The following is a 12,933-nucleotide window of genomic DNA, read 5'->3' as shown; positions in this document are numbered from 1 at the left end:
AACAGGGAAACAGTGTTTAATACAGTGTTTCTCAAACTTTTTGGACCGCAACCACCCTTCTGCACTTAAAAATTTCAAAGGACCCCCGAAGAATAAGTATGTGTCAATAAACATCCCGGAGGGAGGGGGTTAGGCTCGTATTTAAATATTTATATTATTTTTATTATTTATATGTGCAATTTATTTAAGTAAAAATTATTTTCAGGGTTCCTACTCAAATTTTTGTTTTGAATTCCCTGACTTTTCCTGATTTTCCCTGACCAACTTTGTCCAAATTCCCCGACCCTCACATTTCTTACGGTGTGGAATATCGACATAATATAACAGCATTTTATTTACCGAGAACATCGAGTATATCTATCCCTCTTTTTGCCTAGTTGTATGTTTCAAAGACTGCCACATTAAAAAAATACAGTATGCATACATCCTGTAGAAAAATGTATGATAGAATCCACAACTTCAATGTAATGAAAAAATAAGCAATTTACAAATGAAACATGAGCTTTTTATTTTATCATCATTTATCAATATTATTTGTATGTAAATCTGATAAATACAAGATAGCATAAAATCAACAAACAGTATTCTTTGATATACAAATAGTACTGTACTGTACTTAAAATGAACTCTTGACTTAGAAACACATAATTTTAAAATCTTTCAACAAAAAGAGTAACTTTTTTTAAACAGCAACACAATTTTAACAAAAAGTTAAATTTAAAAATTTTCAAATAAAGCATTTGTTCCCTCATAAAAAAAATCGATCATGTAAAAAAAGAAATAGTTTTCTTTTGTCAACCACATTATTTCAAAATGGCGTAAAAATAGATTGTATATAAAGAGGGATAGGTGTAAGTTTTTACTATAGCTTCTCTAACAAATCCACTAAATGTAGCAAAAAATTAGCCGAATTGGCAACTCATTAAAAGAAAAAAAAAATGTTTCGTTGCCGCCATTTTGATTTTGGTTTCAGTGTAAAGGCCAGAGTTTTAATAATTATTTTTAATAATTTTTATTTATTATTTAATTTCGCATTAAATTTTGTCTTTGCATAAAATTTTCTTAAGAATGCAGACAAAATTTATCTATTTTAACCCTTAATTACAAATCTTATAATTATTGCAAATCATATTACAAACCATCTTTCTCACTTTTATAGCAAATTTTAATAAATGAACTAATGTTTTCAGCAATCTTAAATAGCCTTCCTCAAGTTTAACATAATTTCAAACGTCAATTAGAACATAAGATTTGAAACTTCGCGTTTCACTTGTGAGATATGATGACTCTTTCCCTTTGGGAAAATAAAGGGGATAAAATTAATTCTCCCAACGTCAGGAAAGTCGAGGGACTAATAAGTTGTGGGAAACATGGTACAGACAGACGAAGACACCTCTTTACCATTTAACCCGTTTATTGTAAAAATATGCTTACAATATAGCTAAAGTTGTCTTCGTTTCTCGTCTTAAGTTCATAGTGGTGGTAGTGGAATCCGGAGCAATGTTCAGTGAACGATCCGGAAAGGAAAGTTCATTTGATTTCTGTTTGATGTCTAGCACTAACATATATCACTCATGTTTTTCCTGAGTTAGAAAAGTCCTTCTTTTGAAAGGCAACTGTTAATTTGTGGAAGGAAAAGGTAGCCCTCGATCGTTCCCTGGATTGGTTTTGGACCATCACCCACACTTTATGATGGGGATCTAATGGATTCTCCGATTTACTTACGTCAATCGAAGAATCCGAATTCACAGAAGTATCCGTTGTCTTTTCAAACAATGGAAAATTCAACTCCAATCCAAATGATCGATCTTGAGAGCTGCACTGTCTTGACTATTTCTCAAGTTTCTATAAAAAAATTTTTACTCATTCCTTTTTTTTCATCTAATAATTTAATTTTTTTACGTTTTTCTATTTTAGTGAGACTTGTATTCCTATGACGTCATAGTATTACGAAAATTAGGATTATTAAAATGTATAGAATTTAAATAAAATAAATACTGTACAGAAATAAACATCAAACGAAATTACAATTATATGTTAATAAAATATAGAAGTTCAGCACATCGTTCACATCAGTTCACAGAATCGTAACTACAAATCTTTTTCTTTTGCAACATAACTATAAAAATTGTTTTGTTGTTGTTTCGCACAAAAGATAATCAAATTTATTTTAATTTTTTAGTAATTTAATTAATTTTTTAAAAATTTACCAGCTTTTTAAATTTATAATTAATTATAAGCGAGTTAACATTGGTTAAACTATCGGATTACCTAGTTGATTTTCAAAACAATAACTACAGTATATCTATTACAAGTATGATGCCTAAATTTGCCAAAATCAGTGGATATTTGTTACCCAACATCATTTCTGTTAAACTAATTATTCAACTATGTATCGAAGTTACGGAAATTAACGGGAGGGGGAAAAATACGCTTGCAGTACAGTTCTTTTCAAGGAAAGTCGTTACAACAAATGTAAAAAACTACTAGTCGGCACCAGCATTTTACTGTAAACGTCGGGTAGCTATTTATAATTTTTTTATGTTCTATAGTAATGTTTTAAACGTGAAAAACAATTAAATCACAGATTTTTACTGATCTATTTAGCTATTTTGAAGTGAACAATCTAATAAATTACTATTTCAAGTTTTAAAAGTTTGTAAACTAATTTTTAATTAGTTATTTTTTATTCTAATTAACAAATTCATCTTTTTATAATCGCTGAATTATTAAAATTAAAAATTAAACACTATTACATAATAGTAGTTTATCCTGTTATTAATCCACAACTGTAAAATTATATGGCTTCAGAACGATGAAAAGAGCCATTTCAGATTCAAAACGGATTCTGGTATATTTTCTTATTAAAGATTGCAGCATTACTTCTTGCCGCCTGCAGATGGCTACACTTAGTCAGCCATATTCAGCAAACAAAATCAACAAGACAGTTAAGGAGACAAATTCCCTGACTTTTTGAGAGTTTTCGACAAATTCCCTGACTTTTTGACAATTTTCGACAAATTCCCTGACTTTCCATGACTTTTTCCGAAACTAATGAAAATCCCTGACTTTCCCTGATTTTCCCTGACTTTCCAGGTGCGTAGGAACCCTGTATTTTATATATTTTTTATTTCTATTAGAGTCAAACCTGTTTTACAGTTTACAAATTACAGTCTAAACATGAATCCACAGTAAATTTATAAAATATTTAAAAAAATTGATCTGGCATCAATTTTTCAGCGACCCCCCAAATATTTTTCACGACCCTGGGGGTCGCGACCCCCACTTTGAGAATCACTGGTTTAATACATACTGTTTAATACAACATATAACAAAAAAGTTTTTAAAGCATACAACATATCGTTACTTATTTACCAGCAATGACCCAGTTTCAGAAAAATATATTATTTTCCCATTCTCTTGCTATTAATTTATCTATTAAAATTATATTGCATCCTAGAAATATTACATTCAACATTATATTAATGCATTTAATTTGGTAATGTAATAAAGAATAAAATTTATCATAAATATCAACATTGTTAGATTTGAATTTAAAATAAATATAATAAAATAAATAAATTATATTGCATCAGATAAAATTCAACAATAAATAAACTATAAATTTAATTAAATTATTTATAAATTCATTCTTTAATAAAAAACTTCGCCAGGAGCCATAGTATTAATTTCAAAAGAAAATAAACATTGTTTTCTTTTTCTACTTAAAACTTTAGTAACCCTTAATGATAAAATGTTATATTCTTTTTAAGTTTCTTCAATTGCTGGCATATTAATTGTATAAACAAAAGTATTATAGTAGTTTATGCAAAATCTATTTAAAAATTGTTAATCATTTGAATGTACCAGTTTTTTTTTTTTAAAGTTATTCTTATTTGTAACCTGTGCAAATGTTTATTTTTAAAAAATGTAAGTTACTCAAACAATTTTCATTTATTACAGCTTTAAACACTTTTTTTTTTTTTAAATTAGTTTATTTGTCATATTTTCCCAACATATAAATTTATTCTGCTTAAAATATGATGTAATAAAACAAATCATTTAGAATGAGACATCAATAATCTGATTGTGATACATTTAATAAAAGTATATTAGAAATGAATGAAAGAAAAAAAATATTTTTAATTCTCCTGATTGTCTATTAAACTGAATTTTAATAGAGTCAGTAGAAGAATATAATTATATGGTTGTTATTATGTGATTATTAACTTAAAGTTTATTATTATTTAAACAAAAATATTTTATTTTTGTAAGAAATATATTATAAAAGAAAGCCTTAAAAATAAAATAAAATTAAGTAACACTATTATCATATTAATTTTAATAATATAAAATTACTAATACAAATTAATAAGTCATATTACATTCTGAAATTTTATATTATTTCAGAAAAAATTCAAGATACCCAAGTATGAAGGTTTTCTCATTCTAGAATCATCAAGTTTTTCTCTGTCATCATGTAAAAGGGAATCTTTGCAGCAATTCTTGTTCTCGATAGCAATAAATTCCTAAAACAGACAATAAGAAAATAAAAACAAAATTCTTTAAAAATTTTATTTCAAATTTTACTTATTTAATAAACTTCAGTAAGTTAATAAAACTATTAAACTTCAAGATTTCTTTTTTATTATTTAAATGTCTACTAGGACAGATCGTATTATTAGGACTTATTATACTGGTGTCCAAGTCCTGCAACATGAGAAAATGTATCCAGAGGAAAAAGAAAAAAATCTTCATTGTATTGTCCAGAGAAAAAAGGAATAAAGATTTTTTATACAATAAAAAATCTTTATTCCTTTTTTCTCTGGACAATCTTTTCTCTTTTTTCTTTTTTCTTTTTTAAATAGACATTTAAATAATAAAATTGTATAATAAGGACACAAAGGCTTAAGAATAAGTTCAAGATTTCTTCTTTACAAGAATCAACTAATTAAGATAATTACATAAAAATATACATTTTTTTCTTTCCTTTGTGTACAAACAGAAAATTTCCTAATCTATATTAACTTTTCTTTCTGTCATATACAGGGTGGGAAAGAAAGTCACTTAACACCTCAGCTAAATAATATAGAATGTACAGTACCTACAGAATGTACATTGAACAAATCATGCAACATGCATAACTCTTAGCTGTTTGAGGTAGGCCAGTAAAATCTTTCAGCAATCAATTCCTTGTCAAATTCTGACCTTAAATTATGTATCACCCCCTTCCCATTTATAATTTCCGAGTTGCATTCAATATGACCACCATCAAGATGGCAGCCGTGCATGTAACACATGTTAATCTGTTTTCCCTCAGTCTAATGTGTTCCTGACATGAATGAATTAACTTTCAGTACATTCTATATTCTGTAGTAGGGGTGTTAAGTGACTTTTTTTCCCATCCTGCATATTTACTTTTTCTAATGATTGGAAAATACAATTTTGTGCAATGCTTTGAGAGAGAAGACAGATATTATTTTCAACATAATATGATAAATAGAGCTAGGACATCTAGGCTTTTTTATGCCTATTAGTAGTTAAAAATAGTATCAGTAAGTGTATTAATTGTATCAGTAGTTAAAAAATTGCAATTTATTTGAATTTTATAATCATTTATATTAATTTTAGTTCCTATATAAACTAGCTTTGGTGATGAGAAAAATATTTGTTTTCCATATTAATTAAGCAAGTTGTGTTTTCCAATACAGTTTTGTAATATTCACTTCAGAATATGAAATTCACTTATGGCTAAAGAAGATAATGAAATTAATCTAGTCTTGTAAACAATTTCAACAGAATAAATATTTTGGCCAGATAATAAATTCAAAATAACCTCTAAAGTACTTGTGATGTGATAACTGTTTTAGAATAACAAAATTTTTTACAAATTTATTCTGAATTGTTCAAAAATTTTTAATTTACTTAAGAGATGAATTAAAAGAAATTCAAAAGTAATGACAAATATAATAATAGTTTTATCTGTTAAAATACCATATTAATCCTAATCTCTTTTGATATACAAAAAAAAGTCACAATGAAAAGATTAAAAAAAATTTTAAATATGATTATAAATGAAAAATATTGAAAGAAAGAATTAAATGAATGGATAAATTAATGAAAACATTATTAAAGATAAAAACTATGACAAAAAGCTAGAGACTGAATAGAGTAGCATTTAACTAAGACATATAGAAGACCATCCTTTAAAATATTCTCCAGAAAAGACTCCAATGCTTTGAGTACTGCTATTGTGAACAGAAAATGAACACCTTGTCACTCCAATTTCAGTGCTAATAGGAAAAAATTGTAGAATGCCAATTCTGGGCTGAATGGTGGAAGCAAGATATTCAATATGTTTTTCTTAGCCAAAAACTCAGTCACTACTTTGCAATAAGTGAGAGTGAATTGGAATGGCACACAGTCAAACTTCAACATGGAAACTGTGAATTTCCTGCAGATATTAGTTCCAAAATAGTATGCAGAACAAACAGTAGTATTGTCCAGTGATTTTTATAAGTAGTGACACAACATGGTAAAATATTCCTTTCCAATCAAAAAAGGCGATAGATGACCATTACCTTGTCAGCAGATAGAGCTTCTTCCTTAACTTCTTGGGAGTGGGAGATAATGATAATGATATCAATTTTCTCTCAGAAAAAAAAAGTGATTTAACCAGGTTACATCACCAATTACAACTGACTTCAAAATGGCATCATTCAGATTGGCTAGTAGATGTTGTAACTTTTAGCAGACTTCCATTTAAATATACTTCTGCTCAACAATCAAAAATGGGAAACCCATCAAGAAAAAAAAAAGTGATTGGTGTTCAAATGGTTGTTCAAAATTATATGGACACACATGGAAGTTGTTCTACGTATCAGCATGTTTAATGATGATAACTTTGTGGTCTTTTCAGACAATGACACCAGCAATGTTAATCAGTTCTTCAGTCAACACTCTCACAGGAGTCTTTAGACCATGAATGTGTTGACTGAACTCACCCTTCAGAGAATGCGTTGAACGATTAAAATGTAGGCTATAATTGTTTTGTGTGCACTAGCAGCCAAACGATGCAACATACTGGGTAGCATAGTCCTTATTTTTAAGTTTTAAGGAAAAATTGATGTTTCCATTAGTAAAAGAATAATTTTGGTAAAATTTTATTAGTTTTTAATATTTAGAAGATGCTACAATGATCTGAAAAATTACTAAGCACAGGACCATTTACAGTTTAAATAGAAATCCCATGTAAGTATAGCAGTAAGAAGCACAATGTCATCTTGTGAAATTGTAGCATGGAAATTATCAACTCTAAATTTTAAATTCTTAGTATTATATTACCTTGTAATTTGCTTAAAATAAAGAAAATTTAATGTTTCAAAGTTAGAAGCAACCTTTAAATTTCATCCAAATTTAGGAAATATTTATTACTTATTTTCAATAATTGGAACAAGAAAAGATGCTCCTATGCAAATTTCAACTTTTGCTTTTAGCTCCTATAATGAAGACCATCTTTACTTACTTATATTATTTATACAACTCAGAGTCAAAAAATTGTCATAATCTTACAATTCCAATCTTTTTTAACTTTCAGTATTAAAATTATAAAATTTTAAGTCATATTTGCTAATAATTTATTATGTATCTAATCAACCTGTTATTTCACTGTACTTTAAAAAAAAAAGTGTGTGTAAAAGTGCAAAGTAGTTTAATTTAGTGAAGATATTTATAAATAAATAAATGTTGATGTTTAAAAAATAAATGAAATTTACCTCAAAATGATCAGCTTTTCTCTGTGTTTCTGCTGAAGGACAATTCTGTAACAACTGTTTCAATAACACATTTTGGTTTATGTTATCTACACATTCTTGACCAATTTCTTTTTCTTCCATTGTTAAAACTGGATCTTGCAATAAATGAATAAATATTAAACAATTAAGATGAGAAAATTCTGTAATAAAATATATTTGATTGTTTTATATAATGTTTTCATACAGTCAGTAATAAATATTGATAAATGTATTTAATATTTTTAAACGTTAGGCAAGTGTTCTTTCTTAAGTATTGACTTATTATTTTAACTATCATTTCATAATAATTGTGATAAAATGTAATGCTTCTAGTTCTTTGAAAAAAAGAACTGTTTATGTACAAATAAAAATTTATTTGTATAGTTAATAAAAACATTATTTTGAATATATGATAGTCAAATAATCTAATTTAAATAGAAAATCAGATTCCTCTTAATTCCTACATAAAACTTACTATAATTTTAACTCATTTGAAATACTATATACAATCAACTAAATTCATAAAAGTGTATGAAGAAGAAAAATTATTTAACAAAAATTGCCATGACCAATAAGTTAAAGTTACAAAATTTAAGAAAAATTCTTAAAAGTAGACAATACATAAAAGTGACTTATAACTTTGTCCCTTTGCACACATATGAGAAAATTAACAGTTCAACAGGAGAGTTGACCTTTCATTTCTGGCTACTCGCCTGCCTCAATATGTAAAACAAATTAGAGTAATACCTTGAGTTACATAACATGCAACTTACATAAATTCGTAGTTACATAAAATGTAAATCTCAAAAATTGTACTGATTTATTACTTTATTGCTCTGCTAATCCTTTATTTTTCGGTCTAATTGTAAGACCATATGCAAGCATACTGGGCACTCTTTCTTGTAAACAATTCTTTTATACAAAAAAAATAATAATAATAAACATATGTACAGTACATATAATAATAAATACAGTATTGAGTTATTAATTATGTAGTTACACTTAAGAAATTTACAAATTCAACTTACATAAAACTCAAGTTATGTAAAGGTCTACAGTCCACATTACTTACATAACTCAGGGTATTACTGTATTCTTAAATTTTGTAACTTTAAGAAAAATTATTATTTTTTCATATAAAGAATTGAATTCTTTTCAAAAATATTAATAGTTCCAACTGATGTAAGACCTTCAGACAATAACAGTACAATGATATGATAATGTACAGTACCATTGTGTAAAAAATAAGAATAAGCTTGGACTATATATATCATATGATAATTTTAGACACATAGCTAAGTATTTTGCAATTGTAAAATACATTAAAAAATATAGTAATAGCTAAATTCCAGGATAAACAGCAGTTAACAGAAAACAAAAATAACTAAAGTGAGAATTTTTTATTTGAATCTATTCTTTATATACTAGTATTCTATATGTCCTTTATATCTATTCTTTTTATGCTTGATCAGAGATTATCTTCATTACATCATTTTTTTATTAACTATATTAGTAACTGATATTTCATTCTCCTGCTAATATTAGTTGCACATGATACTAATGAAAAAACTGTATTTTAAACAAGATCTCAATGAAAATAATATATGAAGGTAACACAATGCCACCTATTCAAATGAAGTACACATTGTGCATCATTTGATCTACACAATTGTTATAATATTGCCACATTTTAATTCAAACTATAATATGGCTAATAATAATATACAAACTATAAAAAACTAATTAATTATAAAAATATTACATAATTTGGACTAAAATGTTAAGCTGCCATCTTGTATTGAATTTAATAATTAGAAATTCTGTAATAAATTTTCTAATTATTAAATTTTAATTTTTATACTAGTTATATTAGTTTTTGTTTTTACTTTATTTACAATTTGAGACATTCTATATATAGACATACAATGTTTTATATCTACAATTTTTTTCGATATGCTAATATATTCAATTTATTAAAAATACCAATACCTTTCATTATTCTTTCATATTCTTCAGATTTAATACTTTGATGCTTTTCAACAGCATGAATTTCAGTAATTTTTTGTTCAAATTTAATATCATTATTTGATGAATTTTTTGTATATGTAATATACTTGGATGAACTTTCTTTATTGTTATCTTTATTATGATGCTGTTGCTGCTGCTGATTGTTTTTTTCATCTTTTTCTATTAATAAAGTTTGTTCATCTTCAATTTTAGGTTTATTGTTATGTATATTTAATGATCCATTTATTGATGTATCTTCATTTTTCTGAAGAAGTCTCTCTTCATTCTAAGTAACAACATAAAACCATAGTTACAATAAACTACATAATTAAGAAATAAAATTTTACAATTGCATCATATTGATATATTTTGTAATAAAAAAATTCACTAAAATTAATTAAAAACAAGATAATTTTAAAAATTCGAAAAAAGTTTTATTTTTTATAAGATATTTACTATTTTCACTGAATATAAAATCCTATTATTTCAAATTCCTAAATATGAAACTTTGCATGAATAGTGTGCACTATTTAATTTTAAGTCTAATAATATAAATGGACATTGTCAGGCAAGCAAATTGCCAGGTATTCATTTTTATATCCATTACAGGTACTCCTCACTTTACGACCTATCTGCTTAACGACCACTCGCACTTACAACCAATTGAGTTTCGACCTGCAATTCAGAGAATCCCCCTTTCTCAGCTTGAGTGTTGATCGGTGGTAATTGGTGACATGTGAACTGAGCATACTATAGGCTTACTATACACTTTTTAGTCAGTTTGATGTAATTTAAACAATTGTAGCCTTGCCAATGCGCTTAATTTAGATGTTGAAGAGGAAGACATTGTTGAATTAGTGGATTATGCTGATGGAGAGCTAACAAATGAGGATTTAATAGAGTTAGAAGTGATGCAGCATTTGGATGAGGAAGAAGAAAAAAGAACTGGAGAAGTGAAAAAGAAATTCATGGTACATGGATTAGCTGGTGTGTTCTCCAAAATTAATGCACCTATGTTGGAACTTGAGGCTATGGATCCAAATACTGAACGTTTTAGTAAAGTTGAATGCGTGATGAGTGAACTTTTGAAGTGCTATAGAGAAATTTATCAAGAAAAAAAGATTACAAAGCAAACCACACGAGTTTCTTTTCAACTGTTACATCCAGAACCTCCGCCCTTGAAGGTACAACTTTTCATCGTCGTCATCTCCCTTACCTGGATCCAGTGCCATAACTAGCCATTCCTGTGCCCTGTGCAAGAAATTGCATTTAGGCCCCTTAACTAATTAGGTTTGGGAAATTAATAAAACAAATACATGCATTTTGGGCCCCCTTCTAAGTGGGCCCTGTGCAAGTGCACCCGTTGCACCTGCCTAGTTACGGCACTGCTTGGACCCTCTATAGCTCCAGATAACCAAATAAACAAATGATAATATGTAAATATGCATGTGTTTTTATGAATAAATTTGAAGTTTGTGCATAATTTGTATAATTTTACAACAATCCTACATTCCCGGCGCAAGCTCCTCGCTTATCGACCAATTCGCTTAATGATGTAGTCGTCAGAACAGAACTCAGTCGTAAAGTGAGGAGTACCTGTATAGAAATGAATAAATTCTGTTTTATGCATATTAATATAAAACATATATACAATCTATTTTTGAGTGTAAATAAATAAGTAAATATATTAATTTCCCTAAATAAACAACTTGACAATTATTAACAGAATTACTTTTTATAATTAAAAATATTTTCCTTCCTCAGTTAATGCAAGATCAATTTATATTAATTAATTATACATATAAATATACAAATCAATAGAATTATTTAAAAATAGTTTTGAAAAAAGTTTAATTACCTGTAAAGCAATTAACTGGCAAGCTGGTCTTTCAGTATCTTCTTTCTTAATTTCATATGATCTGACATTATGAACAGGAGTTTCTATTTCTTTTGGCTCTATTTTAATAATAATATTATCTGTATTTGTTGTAGAATTAGGACTAGAAGTAACTGATTTATTTGTCTCATGAGTTTTATCTTTTGGTATGGATGATGTAAACTTTATTTCATCATTATCATCATCTTCTTCATCATCATCATCATCATCAAAATCTACTGCATTTGATGTTAAAGAACTTTTATTAAAATTTTCAATACTTTTAACATTTCCACAACTAGCAGCTGACTGAAGGGAATCACTGGATAAGTTGTCAGACTGAGATATACCATTGCAGTTGTCAGCTGAAAAGCTACTTTGAGATTTATCTTCAGCTTCAGCTGCAATCTCAGGTGTGATCTGTAAAAAAAGTATGTGAAACTATAATTAACTAAAATATATTCTATTTACAATATACATTATAAGAAAATAAATTGCAACATGTAAAAGAAGTTATGTGAAAGCTTTAAAAGTTTGCAATATTGTGATATTTGTAAAGATATGCAAATTATGTGGTGGTTGTGAACATTCCTGCAGTTCTCTCTGTAGAAGTTATGACAGAGTAGAGAAAGAAAGTACTCAGAAAAAAGCTTCAAATATTGTTGATAAATGCTAAAATTACCATTGAAAAGATGTGCATAAGAATACCAACAATTGACAGACTTACAATACAATAATCATTTAAGTGAAAAAGACAAGTTTATCCTGTAGAGAAGTTATAGTTTAAGTTCCCTGCAATATCACCACAATTTAAATTTTACAAGATTAGAAAATTTGACAAATTTGTCACAAGCAGATAAGGATCAGAAGGACAACAATATACAAATCACTATGTAACTACAAAGTGACAAGATCATGTTTTATAGCTTATGATGTTGCAGGATAAGGTTTTCACTGCTGATCAATTGGTACAACAGGGGCAGCAGACTATATCTTGCATTTGCATGATTCACTAGTTGGACAGTAAAAAGTAATGTATACAATTTTTGCTGAAAGTTTGTCATCCAAACATTGCATTTGTCTAATTACCTGGCAACAAGAAAGGACATGTTTAATGGTGCCATGACTGAGCAAATCAAAATAAACATCTGATAAATCTTAATTCTCTCTTGAACAGAATGACAGAAAATAACCTTTAGAATAGAGGTCTCAACCTTTTTCTGAGAAGGGCATGTGAGCTGTAAAAGACAAGTCTAG

The 12,933-nt window shown here is 27.5% G+C and overlaps 1 protein-coding gene across 11 annotated transcripts in view; it reads right to left on the bottom strand.

Moving 5' to 3' along the window:
• The window catches only part of LOC136989019 (histone-lysine N-methyltransferase 2C-like), a 293,266-nt gene that overhangs the window by 58,242 nt on the left and 222,091 nt on the right, over window positions 1-12,933 (bottom strand). For 10 of the 11 annotated variants that reach the window (XM_067287031.1, XM_067287037.1, XM_067287041.1 and 7 more), the window contains 4 exons: window positions 11,659-12,096; window positions 9,783-10,086; window positions 7,776-7,909; window positions 4,427-4,529 (listed from right to left, as the gene is read on the bottom strand). In XM_067287031.1, coding sequence (XP_067143132.1) covers window positions 4,427-4,529; window positions 7,776-7,909; window positions 9,783-10,086; window positions 11,659-12,096 — 979 coding nt within the window. The remainder of the gene's footprint in view (window positions 1-4,426; window positions 4,530-7,775; window positions 7,910-9,782; window positions 10,087-11,658; window positions 12,097-12,933) is intronic. The other variant, XM_067287034.1, reaches the window with a different exon arrangement.

The sequence above is a fragment of the Centruroides vittatus genome, unplaced genomic scaffold, assembly GCF_030686945.1.
Source record: "Centruroides vittatus isolate TY-2023 unplaced genomic scaffold, ASM3068694v2 scaffold_435, whole genome shotgun sequence".
In the NCBI taxonomy this organism is placed as follows: Eukaryota; Metazoa; Arthropoda; class Arachnida; order Scorpiones; family Buthidae; genus Centruroides; species Centruroides vittatus.
Note: the sequence above shows the minus strand (reverse complement) of the source record. Positions and strands in the feature narration are given on the sequence as shown.